The following is an 18494-nucleotide window of genomic DNA, read 5'->3' as shown; positions in this document are numbered from 1 at the left end:
GTACTGTAACTCAGACTATTTTCTAAGAATGTCATTTATTTTCAGCCTTACCATTACAAATTAAGAATTATTTTCAAAGTCTTCTTATTTCTGAAGCATGTGAATATTATCTGCATTGTTAAAAGTGTAAGTCCTTCTAGAACTCTGACAGTGTTAGCGGGGAAAATGTATAAGTCCTACATGTTTCTGTTATAGGTCTGAGATTTGGATTCCGTAGTTTTATTAGAGTCTTATTAGAATATTACATGTATTTATAGAACTATTACTTGTATATTCAAAGTGCCGAGAGTAAAATTTAGGATAAAATTATAATTACACACTTGCTATTAGTGAAACAAGGTTGCAAACAAGATTTATTATATTGTGTAATAGTTAAGATGCAAGCTATGGAATCCAACTAGAGGGTTCAAATCAAAGAAAAGTGACACTTTTCACTTTGTCAGTTTCCTCCTCTGTACAATGGGGATAATAATATCCACCTCATTTGGGATTGAAAGGGTTAAAAGAGAAAAATGGGTAAAAGCTCTTAAAACATTGCCTGGCATTTAATAAACACTCAATGAATGTTAGTAAATAAACACAAACAGTAAAGGCAAAGAAACCATTCATATCTTAATACTATTTTATTTTAGGAATACCAAAAGAATTAAATTACATTATCGGCCAGGTGCAGTGGCTCACGCCTATAATCCTAGCACTCTAGGAGGCCGAGGCAGGCGAATCACGAGGTCAGGAGTTCGAGAACAGCCTGGCCAACATGTTGAAACCCTGTCTCTACAAAAAATATAAAAAATTATCTGGGCGTGGTAGCAGGCACCTGTAGTCCCAGCTACTCGGAAGGCTAAGGTAGGAAAATTGCTGAGAGCCGAGATTGCGCCATTGCATTCCAGCCTGGGTGACAGTGCGAGACTCCATCTGAAAAAAAAAAAAAAAAATTACATTATCTTTCAGGAAGCCTGGTACTTTCAAGAGCTTTTAAAATTTCCTTCCTTCCTTCCTTCCTTCCTTCCTTCCTTCCTTCCTTCCTTCCTTCCTTCCTTCCTTCCTTCCTTCCTTCCCTCCCTCCCTCCCTCCCTCCCTCCCTCCCTCCCTCCTTCCCTCCCTCCCTCCCTCCTTCCCTCCCTCCTTTGTCCTTCCTCCCTCCCTCCCCCTCTTTATTTATTTTCTTTTTTTCTTTCTTTCTTGACAGGTTCTCTCTCTGTCACCCAGATTAGAATACAGTGGTGCGATCATGGCTCACTACAGCCTCAACCTCCTGGGCTCAAGCTATCCTCCCATCTCAGCCTCCTGAGTAGTTGGGACTACAGGTGCATGCCACTATGCCCAGCGAATTTTTAAATTTTTTGGTAGGGATGGTCTTGGTTTGTTCCCTAGGCTGGTTTTGAACTCCTGAACTCAAGCAATCCTCCTGCCTCAGCCTTCCAAAGTGCTGTGATTACAGGCGTGACTACTGTGCCTGGCCTCAAGGGGTTTTTAACTGCTTTTTTTTCCTTCAGCTTTATATAGGGGAAAATCCATATCTTGTTTTAGTTAGCATTTGAATCACAACTTGTCTGTATTGTCTAAAGGTCATAGATTCGTACTCAAGTTGACACAGATGATGGACAAAGTTAATTTTAGATTTAATTAAAATCTCATTCATTAAGATTTAATTCGACCGGGTGCGATGGCTCACGCCTGTAATCCCAGCACTTTGGGAGGCTGAGGCGGGCGGATCACGAGGTCAGGAGATCGAGACCATCTTGGCTAACAAGGTGAAACCCTATCTCTACTAAAAATACAAAAAATTAGCTGGGCATGGTGGCGGGCGCCTGAAGTCCCAGCTACTCAGGAGGCTGAGGCAGGAGAATGGCGTGAACCCGAGAGGCGGAGCTTGCAGCGAGCCGAGATCGCACCACTGCTCTCCAGCCTGGGCGACAGAGCGAGATTCTGTCTCAAAAAAAAAAAAAAAAAAAAAAAAAAAAATTTAATTCAGAATTGAAATAAATTGTCCATAGGTATTTGTTTTCATGTGGAGAAAAAGAAACGATATTGTTAATAAAATTTAAAGGAGATATTATTTAAAGGAACAAACTATTTTAGGCCTTTTGAAAACTAATATTTATAGTCAAAACCTTGTGGATCACAGCCTTCTGGATAAAGGTTTATTTGCCTAACCATATTTCTATATATGTAATAGGATTTTATTTAAATGGTCCTTTTTTATCCAGAATTTTTTAAAAAGCGTTTTTGCTTTATATTATAAATATATAAATATATATTTATATTACATATAAGTATATAACATATAAAAATATAGGATTGTACCAATCTTCATCCAGAGGAGCTTGGATTTTTTGGAAGCTTATGTAAATTTTTAATGTTTGTTTATTTATTAATTCAACAAATATTTCTTGAAAACCTACCATGTGTGCCAGACCCAAGGCTAGATATACCTTGGTAAATAAAAACTACAGTATGGTGAAGAGGTTTAAAAAAATGGATTTTGGGGCTGAGTGTGGTGGCTTATGCCTGTAAGTGCAGCACTCTGGGAGACTGAGGCGGAAGGATCACTAGAGCCCTGGAGTTCGAGACCAACCTGGGCAACATGGAGAAGCACCATCTTTACAAAAAATTAAAAAACTAGCTGGGCTTGGTGTCTGTCCTGTAGTCCCAGCTACTTGGGATGTTGAGGTAGGAGGATCACTTGAGTCTGAGAGGTGGAGGCTGCATTGAGCCATGATTATGTCACTGCACTCCAGCCTGGGTGACAGAGTGAGACTCTTGTCTCAAAAAAAAAAAAAAAAGAAAACAAATCATGCCAGACTGGTATGTGACTTATTAATTGTATGATCCTAGGCAAGTTACTTAATTTCTCTGGCCTCAGTTTTATAACCCTGCAGGCCAGGTACTATTATCCTCCCTCTGTCAAGTGGGAGTGTAATAATAGTACCTGCCTCGCAGGGTAGTTCTGAGGATTGAGTGAGTTCACATAAGTAATTTTCTTAGAATAGTAACTGGCCCATTGTAATTGTTGTAAAAATGTTTGGTATTATTATTATTATAAAACAGACATGATTTCTACCCTTGTGGACTTCAATAGAAAAGACAAAAAAAGTAGTAAATAAAAATAATTATTTATTGTAATAAGTTATGAAGGCACCAGAGTACTGATAGGAAAGACAGTAGAGTGGGCATAGATAGATAGGATAGCCAATAAAGGGTCTTCCTGAGGTTGTAGTGAGAAGGTCATGAAAGATGGGAAGGAGTCTTTTAGATTACTTCCAGTATTTAATGCAGGAGTCAAATAATTCCTTTTTCCTAATTGTCAACCATGCATTCTTTTTTTCTTTTAATTTTTTTCCAGCTGTTACACAAGGAAGTAACATATTCTTTTAAAAGAAAAGAATTAGTTGGGTTTAGATAAAAATATGTCAGTAGTTTTGTTGTATTGAAAGTACAAGTAAAATGTATGCTGGCTGGGCACGTTTGCTCACTCCTGTAATCCCAGCACTTTGGGAGGCCAAGGTGGGCAGATCATGAGGTCAGCAGATTGAAACCATCCTGGCTAACATGGTGAAACCCTGTCTCTACTAAAAGTAGAAAAAAATTAGCCAGGCGTGGTGGCGGGCGCCTGTAGTCCCAGCTACAGAGTCCCAGCTCAAGAGACTGAGGCAGGAAAAGGGCATGAACCCAGGAGGCGGAGCTTGCAGTGAGCCGAGATCGCACCACTGCACTCCAGCCTGGTCAACAGAGCGAGACTCCGTCTCAAAAAAAAATGTATGCCAAAAATGTTATCCTACTTATCGGTATTATTTGGGGATAATTTAAGATTGCACCAGGAAACTCTTCCTTCATTGACTCTTCTTTGCATTTAACGTGATTAATATTGGGTAGAAAGGTGTTAACTGGTAGTTAAAATTTTTAGCCTACTATATATGTTTGCTTAATGATATAAAATTGGTTCCAAGCATTTCTCTTAGAATTAAAATTAATTTAAAAGTTAGAATATGTAACAAGTCACATCTTATATTGCAGTTTGTAAGGCTACCTTGCTAAAATTGAGGAGCATGGGCAGAGACAACGTTTTTGTAAACTTTAATAATAGCATGTAATGGCTTGGTCAGGAAGAATACATAATGCTGAGAGCAATGGATTGGTAACCTCTGGTTTGCCTGAAATCTTCATTTATTGATTTGATGGGATTCTACCTGAGAAGTTTTAATACTAGCAAAGTCTTTAGGTCATTTGGGGGATCGTATTACTTTTTATAGAAAAATAATTATTTAATATTAATGTCACATATATTTGTTTTAGTTCATGCTTTTGTTGGTAAGATTATTATAGGTAAAAGCATATACAGCATGTTTTGTGAAATGTCTTTATTACTGACTTGGCGATATCATGGATATGTAGCCTGCTCAGGAAGAACTCAGAGAAGATCCAGATTTTGAAACTAAGGAAGGAGAAGGACTTGAAGAGTGCTCCAAAATAGAAGTAAAAGAAGAAAGCCCTGAATCAAAAGCAGAAGGAGAATTAAAAGCTTCCCAAAAATCAATCAGAAAACACAGGAACATGCACTGCAAGGTTTCTTTGTTGGATGACACAGTTTATGAATGTGTTGTGGAGGTGAGTATGTTTTCATTTCCAACAATCAGAACTCTTACAGGTTGTTTCACCTAGAGTTGGGTAAATGGTGATTTTGCCCACAATAAGACTCACTCTAAAGATGATTTCTTTTTTCGAGACAGAGTTGTGTTCTGTCACCCAGGCTGGAGTGCAATGGCGCAATCTTGGCTCACTGTAGCCCCCAACTCCCACGTTCAAGTGATTCTCCTGTCTCAGCCTCCCCAGTAGCTGGGATTACAGCCATGTGCCACCACGCTGGGCTAATTTTTCGTACTTTTAGTAGAGACAGGGTTTCATCATATTGGCCAGGCTGGTCTTGAACTCTTGGCCTCAAGTGATCTGCCCACCTCTGCCTCCCAAATTGCTGGGATTACAGGTATGAGCCACTGTGCCCAACTGCTAATGATTATTTCTGTGGATAGAAGTATTAATGGTGATTTTCTGGAGGTGGGGTTATGGGAAGATGATGAGTAAGTCTTTAAGCCCAGTAAATGCCATTTCTTAAAATTTTCTATTTTCTGAAAGAATAAGTGATTGAATCAGGATTGAAGAAAAATATCAGAGTTATTCAGTTACTGTTTTTGCTCCTTCAGGGCAAGTTGAAATTTTAAAAAATCGAACTGTTTTTCAAACTAGAACAGTAGTTATTTATTATGATATGCTTGATATATAGGCAATTGTTTTAATTGTTACTAGTAACAGCTTTTATTGACAAAGCATATAATTCACATATATGTGCAACAAATTATTTTATTTATTTATTTATTTATTTATTTATTTGAGACAAGGTCTTGCTCTGTTGCCCAGGTTGAAGTGTAGTGGTGCAGTGACAGCTCAATGTAGCCTCAACCTCGTGGGCTCATGTGATCCTCTCACCTCAGCCTCCTAAGTAGCTGGGACTACAGGCACACACCATCACACCTGGCTAATTTTTTTTTTTTTTTTTTTTTTTTGAGACGGAGTCTCGCTCTGTCGCCCAGACTGGAGTGCAGTGGCCGGATCTCAGCTCACTGCAAGCTCCGCCTCCCGGGTTTACGCTATTCTCCTGCCTCAGCCTCCCGAGTAGCTGGGACTACAGGCGCCAGCCACCTCGCCCGGCTAGTTTTTTGTATTTTTTAGTAGAGACGGGGTTTCACTGTGTTAGCCAGGATGGTCTCGATCTCCTGACCTCGTGATCCGCCCGTCTCGGCCTCCCAAAGTGCTGGGATTACAGGCTTGAGCCACCGCGCCCGGCCAACACCTGGCTAATTTTTTAAATTTTTTGTAGAGACAGATTCTCACCATATTGCCCAGGTTACTCTTGAGCTCCTGGGCTCAAGCGATCTGCCCGCCTCAGCCTCCCAAAGTGCTAAGATTATAGGCATGAGCCACCGCACCCACCCTTGTTTGTTAATCACCGTATTTATGAGCAAATGCAAATATGTTCAAGCACAAATCATCTAAAATATTATGCTATATTTACTAATAGGTATTCTCTACGTTTAAAAAGGAAATCAAGAAAGATGTAATTGTACTTTAAAACAGGTACTATACACCTAACTAGAGACTTAGGGTCTGCTTTTTCTGCTTCTTGCACTAACTAATTTAGAGATGGGGAAAGCTATTTTACACTCATTCTTCCCATTCAGACCAAGATCCAGATATGGATCTCTTATATATGAAGCCCTTGGGGACAGATGTGTTTTAGAATTCAGAATATTTTGAGGCTGGGCACGGTGGTTCACGCCTGTAATCCCAGCACTTTGGGAGGCCGAGGCAGGCAGATCACGAGGTCAAGAGATTGAGACCATCCTGACCAACATGGTGAAACCCGGTCTCTACTAAAAATACAAAAATTAGCTGGGCATGGTGGCACGCACCTATAGTCCCAGCTGCTTGGGAGGCTGAGGCAGGAGAATTGCTTGAACCCAGGAGGTGGAGGTTGCAGTGAGCCGAGATCATGCCACTGCACTCCAGCCTGGCGACGGAGCGAGACTCCATCTCAAAAAACAAACAAACAAAAAACTAGAATTCAGAATATTTTGAAGTTTAGCAAGGGAATAAGTACATATTCTGCATATTTTATAATACACCCAGCAGTGTCTGTAGCAGCACCCACATGATCAAACATACTATTTCTATGGTAAGATATATGAAGATTCATTCTAAGATGGATAAATGAAGATTACAAATAGCCTCTTTACAGTTCAAGTCCAAATTTAGATTTCAAAAATCCATTTGGATTTTAGAATTATGAATAAGGGATTAGGGAAAATACATGAAGCATTTTCAAATCATCTTCTGTCATTTAGAATGAAAACGTGGGAGAAAAAAGAAGAAAATGATTTGATATAGATGAGTTAAAACTGACAATGGATCAACAAACATTTTTGTGAATTATTAATAGACATTAAAAATAACTCATCTCACTGAGAGGAGGACACGTCATATATGTTTGCCCAAAAAATGATTCTGATTTTTTGAAGTATTTTCATATGTATTTCTCAGAAGACATTCACATATTTGATTATTTTTAAATAATTCCAATAACGAGGTAGGATGAGTGTAAATATTCTTTTTTTTTTTTTTTTTTTTTTTTGAGACGGAGTCTCGCTCTGCCGCCCAGGCTGGAGTGCAGTGGCCGGATCTCAGCTCACTGCAAGCTCCGCCTCCCGGGTTTACGCCATTCTCCTGCCTCAGCCTCCCGAGTAGCTGGGACTACAGGCGCCCGCCACATCGCCCGGCTAGTTTTTTGTATTTTTTAGTAGAGACGGGGTTTCACCATGTTAGCCAGGATGGTCTCGATCTCCCGACCTCGTGATCCGCCCGTCTCGGCCTCCCAAAGTGCTGGGATTACAGGCTTGAGCCACCGCGCCCGGCCGTGTAAATATTCTTATCATTTCACAGCTAAGCAAACTAATGTTCAGAAAAGTTAATTGAATCTACTCAGCTTGTTTAGCTAGTAAATGGAGGAACCAGGACTTTCTGACTAAATCTCAGTCTCTAAGTTAGTATATTTTCTTCCTATAAATAGGAGTAAAATAACCCAAATTTGGAAGTGGTTTGACTTTCTAGGTTAAGAAACATTAAAGAAATGATTCCTAGCACCACTGAAGGAGCCACTCCAACAGGTAGTGTCTGTTGGCTATCTAGAATTTTACTTTATTCATTTTTCTGAAAGAGATTGTAGGGAGTTGAGGCATAGCTCATTTTCTTTGGGACATTTGGTCTGAAAATGATACAGTCTAATGATTTCCACAGCTACAATTAAATGTCACTCTGGACAGTTGATTCAGCAATTTAAGTAGTCACAGTAACTGAGAGTTAGTTGCTCATAGCATGCTATAGGAAATATTGCACCAAAAATAAAGAATGTGATGTGTAGGATGGAGATGGGAATATGAGATGGAAGGAAAGTAGAATTTTACCTTGAATTGTAACACAATTTCCAATCTAATATATGTGTATTACATATGTAAACTGACAAATTGAAGAACAGGAATTTTATAAATTATCCTTCCTGCTTAAACTATGTAGCCACCTGAAAGTTTGTTGGTAACCAAAGATAAAAGAAGAAATTGGAAAGTGACATTTTTATTTTATTTCATGAAGGGTATAGAAGTAAGAAGAAACCTCAGGCCAGGTGCAGTGGCTCATACCTGTAATCCCAGCACACTGGAAGGCTGAGGTGGGAGGATCACTTGAGCCCAGGAGTTCAAAACCAGCCCAGGCAACGTAATGAGACTGTCTCTACAAAAAATTTTAAAAATTAGTCAGGCATGGTGGTGCATATCTGTAGTTCTAGCTACTCTGGAGGCTGAGGCGGGAAGATCACTTGAGCCCGGGAGGTTGAGGCTGCAGTGAGCTATGATCAGGCCACTGCACTCCAGCCTGGGCAACAGAGTGAATCCCCATCTCTTCTGGGAAAAAAATAAAAGAAGAAGAAACCTGAACTCAACTAAGACACGTATATCTTTGCAGAAACATGCTAAGGGACAAGATTTGCTTAAACGAGTATGTGAGCATCTCAATCTTTTGGAAGAAGACTATTTTGGTCTAGCCATTTGGGATAACGCAACCTCTAAGGTGAGGAGCCTGCTTGCAATTTAAGAAGCTGACAAAAAATTTGTTGTAATTCTTTTGTTGTTAAGAATGTATTTATACCTGCTTCTCTAAGCCAGTATTCTTAGAGTTATTCTTGTCTACTCTTATTTCTTAGATTTTCCTGCTGTTTTTCTTCTAGAATTAACATTTTAAAGAAAAGACCATTGCTGGTGTATTCTTTCATCATTGAAATAAAGTATATATTATATGTTTTTAAAAGGCAAGGAAAGTAAAGAGGTATGATGCACTGATTAGCAAGTACTGTAGATGTCAATAACTTAATATATTATGCAATTGGTATTGTATCTAATGCATAGGAGGTTTATAGCAAATATTTGTTGAATGGATGATCTGTTATTAATATTATAATGACATATAATTAAATATAATTATAATTATAATTTGAAAGCAACATTATGAAACAGAATAAAATCCCAATATTATTGAAACAGTCATAACGATGAATCTGACATTTCCTCCAACCTAAAAGGAAACCAGTTGTTAACTTTTGAAGGAAGTAAAAGAATGGACTTGGAGGAGGGAAGAAAGGTTAAGGACTTGGAGGAGGGAAGAAAGGTTTAAAGTCAGGTATTTCACCTCAGAATACTTGAATTATTTCCTGGGCCAATTAATGAAAATTGCAAATATTTAACATAAATCTAATGATGAAAGCTTTAGTCCAGTTTAACAAGTATTTGCAGGTGCTGTACTAGATGATATGGATGCAGCTAGACATAGTCTAAAGCAGACATAGTCCCTGCCCTCTGGAACTTCCAGTTTATTATGAAGATAACATTAATTACTGGTTTGATGAGCACTATACAAAAGGAAATACAGGTTATCAGGGGAAAGTATGGCCCAGGAAGTCGCTTCTGGGGAGGTGATGCCTTAGCTGAGAGAGACCTGAAGGATAAAATGGGCAAGTGAGGTGGAGAGAGAATGACTTGTGTAAGAACTGGAGTTGAGAGAGTGACATTTCAGGAACTGAAATCCATCTAGCCTAGGTGAACACAGGGTATGAGGAATAGAGTAACAGATGAATCTGGAGACGTATATGGCCAGGTTGGGGGTGGGTGTAAAGTGGGGGATCCTGGAGTCTTGTAGACACTGAATTTAAGCCATTTAAGTTCATCCTTTCTCCAAGATAATTTAAGTGTATTAAGAAAAGTTGAAGGGCAGCAGCCTTTAACATCTGCAAACTGTAGATTAGGTTGTGTGAGTTTGATAATGCAAACTAGAAGACATGGAATTATCCTTTGCCTAAACAAAGTCTATTTGTAGAATATACCTAGTAGTTTACAAAAATTTGTTCCTTCTACGAATGACTACTAACTCAAACAGAACTGTGTTTGAGCACTAGGTTAATATTATTCTTTAAAGACTTAACCTTTACTTTGTCTCCCTTAGGGCCCAAACTAGCTTGTACTGGTAAATATAGTTAATATTTGAGTACTGTACATTTCAATATCATGAAGGGAGTAAATCTCAAATGTTCTAATCACAAGGTCAAATATTTGAAATGATGGATAGTTTGATTCATTTGATTTAATCATTTCACATGGTATTAAAAAAATCATAACATCACTTTCTACCCCATAAATATATTACAACTATAATTTTTAAATGAATAATTAAAAAAATTCTAGCCTTAATTGAAACCACTATTTCCCATTAGTAGGGGAACATTGAAGTTAATTTAAAAACAAAACAATGCCCTCAAAACTACAGTGAAAAACTTTCTACAACTGTGAGCTAGAAAATTCTCCCATGAATTGGCCGGGTGCGTTGGCTCACGCCTGTAATCCCAGCACTTTGGGAGGCAAGGTGGGCGGATCACGAGGTCAGGAGATTGAGACCATGCTGGCTAACCCGGTGAAACCCCGTCTCTACTAAAAATACAAAAAGTTAGCCGGGCGTGGTGGCGGGAGCGGTGGCGGGCGCCTGTAGTCCCAGCTACAGAGTCCCAGCTCGAGAAGCTGAGGCAGGAGAATGGCATGAGCCCGGGAGGTGGAACTTGCAGTGAGCCGAGATCGCGCCACTGCACTCCAGCCTGGGCGACAGACCGAGACTCCGTCTCAAAAAAAAAAAAAAAAAAAGAAAAAGAAAATTCTCCCATGAATCAAGGGAAATACTCTGAACAAAGTGTTTCCTGTAAGCTCAGCGAGATAATTTTGATTCCCAGAAATTGAATAGTTACATTGTGGGGGAAAAAACAACCAAAATTGATTTGAGAGTAATTAGCAATCCTTTAATTTGGCATGTAAAGTCACCGAGTACCTACATCTACAAAATATGGCTGGAAATATTTTTTTCTGTGATCCAAGCATACTTACATTTCTAGAAGCTGACTCATCTAAAGCCATTCAGCAGAAGAAATAATTTCTGCTTACAGTTGAGCTTCTAGGGCCCACGTTGGGACAAAAATTTTCAGTTACACTGAAAAATTTTCACCATTGTGGGGATTTATATTCTGTCCTGTCACCAAGTTTATTTTCTTTATAGTGGTTTTCACTTTTTTTTTTTTTTTGAGACAGGGTCTCACTCTGTTGCCTGTGCTAGAGTGCAGTGGTGTGATCTTGCTCACTGCAGTCTCTGCTTTCCATGCTCAAGCGATCCTCCCACTTCCGTCTTCCGAGTAGCTGGGACCACAGGCACGCACCACCATGCTTGGCCAATTTTTAAATTTTTATATTTTGTAGAGACAGGGCCTCACTATGTTGCTCAGGCTGGTCTTGAACTCCTGGGCTCAAGCAATCCTCCTGCCTCAGCCTCCCAAAGGTGCTAAATTACAGGCATGGCCCACTGTGCCTTGCCACTATTGTAATTAGTTTTTGTTTGTTTGAGACGGAGCTTCACTCTTGTCACCCAGGCTAGAGTGCAATGGCTTGATCTGTGCTCACTGAAATCTCCACCTCCTGGGCTCAAGCGATTCTCCTGCTTCAGCCTCCCAAGTAGCTGGGATTACAGGCATGCACCACCACGCCTGGCTAATTTTTTGTATTTTTAGTAGAGATGGGGTTTCACCATGTTGGCCAGGCTGGTCTTGAACTCCTGACCTCAGGCGATTTGCCTGCCTTGGCCCCCCAAAGTGCTGGGATTACAGGCGTGAGTCACTGCACCCGACCGTAATTAGTTTTTAAAGAGCAAATGTCAAATTGCTTTATTTATGTTCACTTACATATTTAGGTGTAAAGTGTTGTTAGAAGTGCTTAATATAAAAGCTTAATAACAAAGTACAAACCTAGCTGTGTCAGAAAAGTGCATTATTGTCCCCGGCAAGTATTTTTGGAAAAGAAAAGTTGATACCTCTGAATCATAATCTGGCTTCAACTTCCCTGATAGTTTATAAGAGCCCCTACTTGGGAAGTCAATGGGCAAGCGAATCCTGGGAAATAAGGCCTTATCATAGTCAGGGCATCGGCAGGTCTGTATGGACCAGGTTCTTATAGGACATCCAGCGGGAACATCGTCAAAGGGAATGGGCTACTCTATATTTTATGCTTCTAAGTTTATTATGGTCAACCTCCAGCTCAGAAGTAAGTCAAAACAGTTTATTTTTTTTATTTTTTTTTTATTTTTTAATTAAAACAAGAGTCCTTAGCTGATCTCAGAAGCAGAGCATGGAAGGGAAAGTAAGAACTTCATTAGCACATGGCCTGGGTAAATCTTGTACAAAAATGAATCTGGGGAAGATTTACCTTAGGATTGTCAAGTTAAAGGGTCAGTACAGTAGCAAAAACACCTTAGTGATGGCAGGCCTTCCTTAATATGCTGTCTCTTGGCTGGGTGCGGTGGCTCATGCCTGTAATCCCAGCACTTTGGGAGGCTGAACTGGGTGGATCACCTGAGTTCACGACCATCCTGGCCAACATTGTGAAACCCCATTTCTATTGAAAATACAAAAATTAGCCAGGCATGGTGGCACAATCCTGTAATCCTACCTGCTCGGGAGGCTGAGGCATGAGAATCACTTGAACCCAGGAGGCAGAGGTTGCAGGGAGCCAAGGTCATGCCTTTGCACTCCAGCTGGGGCAACAGAGTGAGACCCTGTCTCAGAAATAAATAAATAATGCTGTCTCTTAAGTCACAGTTGTCTCTTAAGTCACAGTTGTCTAGTCTGGATGGGTATCACGGTCTGTTTTGTACACAGCTGTCCCGGGTATCTCCCATCACTATCATCCTGCAGATGTGCTTTGCCTCTTTCCTATGATGTTATTCCTGTTTCCTTTATCCTTGCTTTTCCTTGTGTTTTGATAGAGTGCTACTCCTCAGAAATGGTACATGGGATGCAATCGTTTTTGAGAAATTACATGTCTGAAAAGATGGCTTTATTCTGCCTTCACATTTGATTGTGAATTTTGTTGGGTATAGGATTTTAGGCTTGAAGTTATTTGCCTTCAGAATTTTGAAGGCATTGCTTCATTGTCTTCTAGTTTCCAGTGTTGCTCTTGAAAGGGCCAGAGCCATTTTGATTTTTGATCTTTTATATGACTTTTGTTCCTCTCCCTCCTCCTTTACACAATCAAGTGAGTATGATCTTTTCTTTTTTCTTGTCCTTATGAAGTTGAGAGTTCACAATTATATATCTTGGTGTGGGTTGATTTTCATCTATTATTCTGGGCCCACGTCTATTTTTTACCAGACTGATTTCCTAAAGAATGTTATTTAGCATATTGCCTGGCGGTGATGTGGTAGGCCTTCAACAAATGTTTATTGAAAAAGTGAGACACATTGTTACACTTGAGAGAATAGCTTTGCCACATACTAGTTGCAAGTTAGGTAAGTTACTTGTCCTGTTTTCCCATTGGTAAAATGGGAATGATAATGAGATAATCTATATGAAAGCATGTAGAATCATGCCTGACATATAGTAAGCATTCAATAAAAATAAGGTATTATCATTATTATTATGATAGTATTATTGGCTGGGCATGGTAGCTCATACCTGTAATCCCAGCACTTTGGGATGTAGAGGCAGGCGGATCACTTGAGCCCAGGAGTTCGAGACTAGTAAAACCCTGTCTCTACCAAAACTGAAAAAATTAACTGAGTGTGGTGGTGCATACCTCTAGTCCCAGCTACTCGGTAGGTTGAGGTGGGAGGATAACCTGAGCCTGGGAAGTCGAGGCTGCAGTGAGCCATGAGTGCACCACTGCACTTGCCTGGGTGATAGGGATAAGACCCTATCTCCCAAAAAAAAAAAAAAAGATACTATTATTGTTTTAAAATGAAATTACCAATTAATCAAGGCCTTGGCTTTAACAGAAAAGATTTGTGTGTTGTAATCTAGAGATGCATTCTGGGGCATCCTTCGGGTTGAATATTCTACCTGTTATTTTCTTAGGATGTACAAAAGAACAGTGTATCTTTTACTTAAAATTGATTGTATTAAGCAAGAGTATATGGCTTTATTTTATCTATTAGAAAAAAATAAAATCACCACAAATTTAGTTAAAGATCTAATTGGCTTTTATTTGTGATTCAAGTATTAGGCAGCCTCCATTCTACAAAATAGAATGAGGGCTCCCAATAAGCAATGGCAGAACAGTGGGTTTTGTAAGGTAGGAATAAGGAAACCATATAATAGGAAAAAGCTGATTAGTTTATGTCGTTACTTTTCTTCTAAATGCTAAAGCAGAGAGGACTTCCTTGTTAAACTGACTCAGGTAGACTGGAATCTCCTGTTTTCAGGAAAAACTGGTCTGTTTAGCATCTACCCACTTCCTTTAGGTTTCAGTTTGATTATGTGGTATTTAGTGTGAGTGACTCCATTTTGGTTTGGCCTGATCTGTTGGAGCCAGTGAAGAAGCTTAGACCAAAACAATGGCCTTCCATAATTTTTGTTTAACACTATCATTCCATGTATATGTACTGTCAAGCCAAATTTCTAGATAAGACCCTCTCTACAAGTACACAGATACTTGTGAAATGATTGAATCCATAAAGTTCATAGTAAATCATGGTCATCTAAGTTTTCTGCCATTCTGAAAATACAGAAGGTAATAGAGCTATACAGGCTTTGGGGGCTCACCCTCCCATTTTACAGATGAGGAAACTGAAGCACATAAAGGCAGAGTGACATCCTCTAGTTGCATAGTCAGTTTACTCCTGTAGCTCCTTGCCTGCTGCCCCTTCCTAAGTTATTTTCTTATTTAGCTTTTTACTCCTTTCCTTGATTTTACATTTCACCTGTAGTTTTTTTGTTTCCTCTATAGAATTAGTTTATGTTGTAGAAAAAAATGTGAGCCATAATACAATGAGAGAGAACTGTTTTCTTTCCATTCTCTGGTGTCTTCTTTTTGTGTATGTAAAGATTTGTCCTTTGTAAATGTAACTTCTGTCATTAACAGCTTTGTGCTTTGTTTGTAGACAATTGAGTACATTTAGCAGGGAGGAAAGTTTTCCCTCATATGGAGTGGCTTGCTTGTTCACTTTTCCTACTCACTGCATGATAATGGGCCTATTGCTAGGGTCTGGCAAGATAAGTGGAAATGCAGTAAGAAGCAAACCTCTTTTTTTTTTCAGGCTGGAGTGCAGTGGTGCCATCTTGGCTCACGGCAACCTCCACCTACTAGATTCCAGTGATTCTCATGCCTCAGCCTCCCACATAGCTGGGATTACAGGCACGCACCACCACACCCAGCTAATTTTGGTATTTTTAGTAGAGACGGGGTTTCACCGTGTTAGTCAGACTGGTCTTGAACTCCTGATCTCAGGTGATCCACCTGCCTCGGCCTTGCAAAGAGCTGGGATTACAGGCATGAGCCACTGCGCCCAGCCCAGAAGCAAACTTCTGTAGCTCTGTGAGAGATTTGTTGCCACTATGAATCAAAATTGTCAGTTAAATAGTTGCTTCCTACATTTTATTCCTGCTTAGAATTATTTACTAATGAATCAAGGACTTTTTCCTTGGGAGAAAAGTCACTTACATTAATTCCCCCTCCCTCCAAATTTCATCTGTAAGCAGAAAACTTGTGCTCTTCTGGTCAATAATGAGAATTTTAAATTAGGACTACATTCAATTCAATAGTATGTAGTCACTGTCTTTTTCCATCCATTTTCTGTGTCGATGAATTTTCTTACCTTTAGAGTCAGATAATCAGCTCTGAAAAGATCGTCAGTCAAACCAGAAGTCTTTTGCTCACCTTCACGGGCAAAGAGCAACCACAGGAGTGACTATTAAATCAAGAGTATGAGTAATTTAGTTTATAGTCATCTGAAAGGATTGATTGTTTCTCATTGATTCATGACTGGCCTTGAAGGCAAGTGGCAGTCACGGTTGTGTCTTTATTTTCTGGCAAATTAGAAAGATGAAGGGGAATTTTATAAATATACTTTCAGAGTAGGGAGGCTGCATTTGTGATCTTGTCTTTTGCTACAGAGATTTGGGTCAACACCTCTAGGTAATTTAAATGTAGTTTTTTGTCTATTATTATTATTATTATTTGTGTGTTAGCTTAGTATTTAAAGAATGAGACCTAGAATTACCTGTGCTCTAGAGTTTCTATAACATATCTTGGAGCAGTGATTTGAAGTCAACATCCTAACAGCAGCATAAATAATGGTTATTCCTTGAGTTAAGACAGGTAGACTTCTGGAGCTGTAGAAAAGTCTTTTACCTCAAAAGACAAGGATTTGTATAAATCTCTTATGTGTATGTGTGGGGGTTTTAGGACCTCCATGTAAGGGTAGCTGATGACTAACTCAGGGAATGGAATTCTTTTTTTAAAACATTAGGACCTAAGGTTGTAAATGCTGCAAAAGATATGAAAGGCTCCTGTGTTAGTCTGTTCTTGCACTGCTATAAAGAAATGCCTGACTAGGTAATTTATAAAGAAAAAAGGTTTAATTGGCTCATGGTTTTGCAGGCTGTACAGGAAGCATGGTGGCATCAGTTTCTGGAGAGGCCTTAGGAAACTTAGAATCATGGCAGAAGACTAAGGGGAAGCTGGCACGTCTTACGTGGCCAGAGCAGGAGGAAGAGGGGGTGGGATGCTACATACTTTGAAACAACCAGATCTTGTGAGAACTCTTATCACGAGAACACCACCAAAGGGGGAAATCTGCCCCCATGATCCAGTCATCTCCCACCAGGCACCACCTCCAACACTGGGGATTACAATTTGACATGAGATTTGGGTGGGGATATACATCCAAACTATATCTGCTCCTATTCATTTTACCTCTTTAAACGCCATCTCTCTAGTTGAAACTTTATTAATCTCTCCTGGTTTACTTCAGTAGCATCATTCATCTATTCTTTGTTCATTCATTCATAAACATTTATTGTTCAGATAGTATCTGCCTTGTGCTAGGCAGAGCTATAAAAGACAGTCTCTTTCCTCATGGAGCTCCCAAACTGACTAGGCAATAGCAGTAAGATGGACACCCACATAGATAGGGAGTCAGAAGCGGTTTTCTGGAGAAGGTAATAACAGATATGAATTATAAGAGACAGTCAGGAATCTTGCAGATGAAGAAATAGGGAGAGAGTATTTCAAGTAGAAGAAACCACTTGCGAGAAGGTGTTTTGAAAGAAGAACCCGGCCGGGCGCGGTGGCTCAAGCCTGTAATCCCAGCACTTTGGGAGGCCGAGACGGGCGGATCACAAGGTCAGGAGATCGAGACCATCCTGGCTAATCCGGTGAAACCCCGTCTCTACTAAAAAATACAAAAAACTAACCGGGCGAGGTGGCGGGCGCCTGTAGTCCCAGCTACTCGGGAGGCTGAGGCAGGAGAATGGCGTGAACCCAGGAGGCGGAGCTTGCAGGGAGCTGAGATCTGGCCACTGCACTCCAGCCTGGGCGACAGAGTGAGACTCCGTCTCAAAAAAAAAAAAAAAAAAAAAAAGAACCCATGAGAGACAGGTAATACTTCAGTTGAATGAATGAATATCTGTATCAGGATATTGCCGCTCTTCATCTCTATATTATTTGGAAACTTGTTTTTTAAGCCAGAGAAGGAATGTAATTCTTTTTAATGCACAAGCTTAAATTCTGCTTAAAATGTTAATATATTTAAATCTTGAGATATGATTGATAAAATGAACTCTTCAAAAAGAATCTATGCCACTGAAAATATTCAGATAGAACTAGATTATTCAGAATTGCTATTTTAGGGGACATCTGAAGATCCTGCTTTTTTTCTATAACTCTAACCCTTTCTTCCATGCTGTAACCATACTCTTTGAGAAATTGGTTTACATATATTATTCTCTGTTTCCTTACTGCATATTAGTTTAACATAACACAAGAAAGGTGTAAATCATACATATATATCCCAAATAATTTTTTTTTTTTTTTTGAGATGGAGTCTTGCTCTGTCGCCCAGCCTAGAATGCAGTGGCTCGATCTTGGCTCACTGCAAGCTCTGCCTCCCGGGTTCACGCTATTCTCCTGCCTCAGCCTCCCGAGTAGCTGGGACTACAGGCGCCCACCACCACACCCGGCTAATTTTTTGTGTTTTTAGTAGAGACGGGGTTTCACCGTGTTAGCCATGATGGTCTTGATCTCCTGACCTCGTGATCCGCCCGCCTCGACTTCCCAAAGTGCTGGGATTACAGGTGTGAGCCATTGCGCCTGGCCAGAGAATTTTTAAAAAGTGAACACATCTTTGTAAACGCCCCCAGGATAAGAAAAATGAACATTACTAGAACTCTAAAATCCCCTATTGTGTCCCTTCTAGTCACTACCTCCAACCCTTTATCTGTTGTTACTCGTCCCCACTCCCCGTCAAAAGTAACTTCTTCCTCCTGCCTGGGCGACATAGTGAAACTCTGTCTCTACAAATACAGAAAAATTAGC

At 39.8% G+C, this 18494-nt stretch overlaps 1 protein-coding gene across 50 annotated transcripts in view; it reads left to right on the top strand.

Annotated features, from left to right (window-relative positions):
- LOC105495208 (erythrocyte membrane protein band 4.1) overlaps window positions 1-18494 on the top strand; it is a 234181-nt gene that overhangs the window by 99098 nt on the left and 116589 nt on the right. For 47 of the 50 annotated variants that reach the window (XM_071097457.1, XM_071097384.1, XM_071097393.1 and 44 more), the window contains exons 3-4: window positions 4396-4608; window positions 8569-8673. In XM_071097457.1, coding sequence (XP_070953558.1) covers window positions 4555-4608; window positions 8569-8673 — 159 coding nt within the window. In that variant the 5' untranslated portion in view covers window positions 4396-4554. The remainder of the gene's footprint in view (window positions 1-4395; window positions 4609-8568; window positions 8674-18494) is intronic. The other 3 variants (XM_071097455.1, XM_071097380.1, XM_071097447.1) reach the window with 1 other exon arrangement.

This window comes from Macaca nemestrina, chromosome 1, assembly GCF_043159975.1.
Source record: "Macaca nemestrina isolate mMacNem1 chromosome 1, mMacNem.hap1, whole genome shotgun sequence".
Lineage (NCBI taxonomy): Eukaryota > Metazoa > Chordata > Mammalia > Primates > Cercopithecidae > Macaca > Macaca nemestrina.
This window is presented reverse-complemented; position numbering and strand designations above follow the sequence as displayed.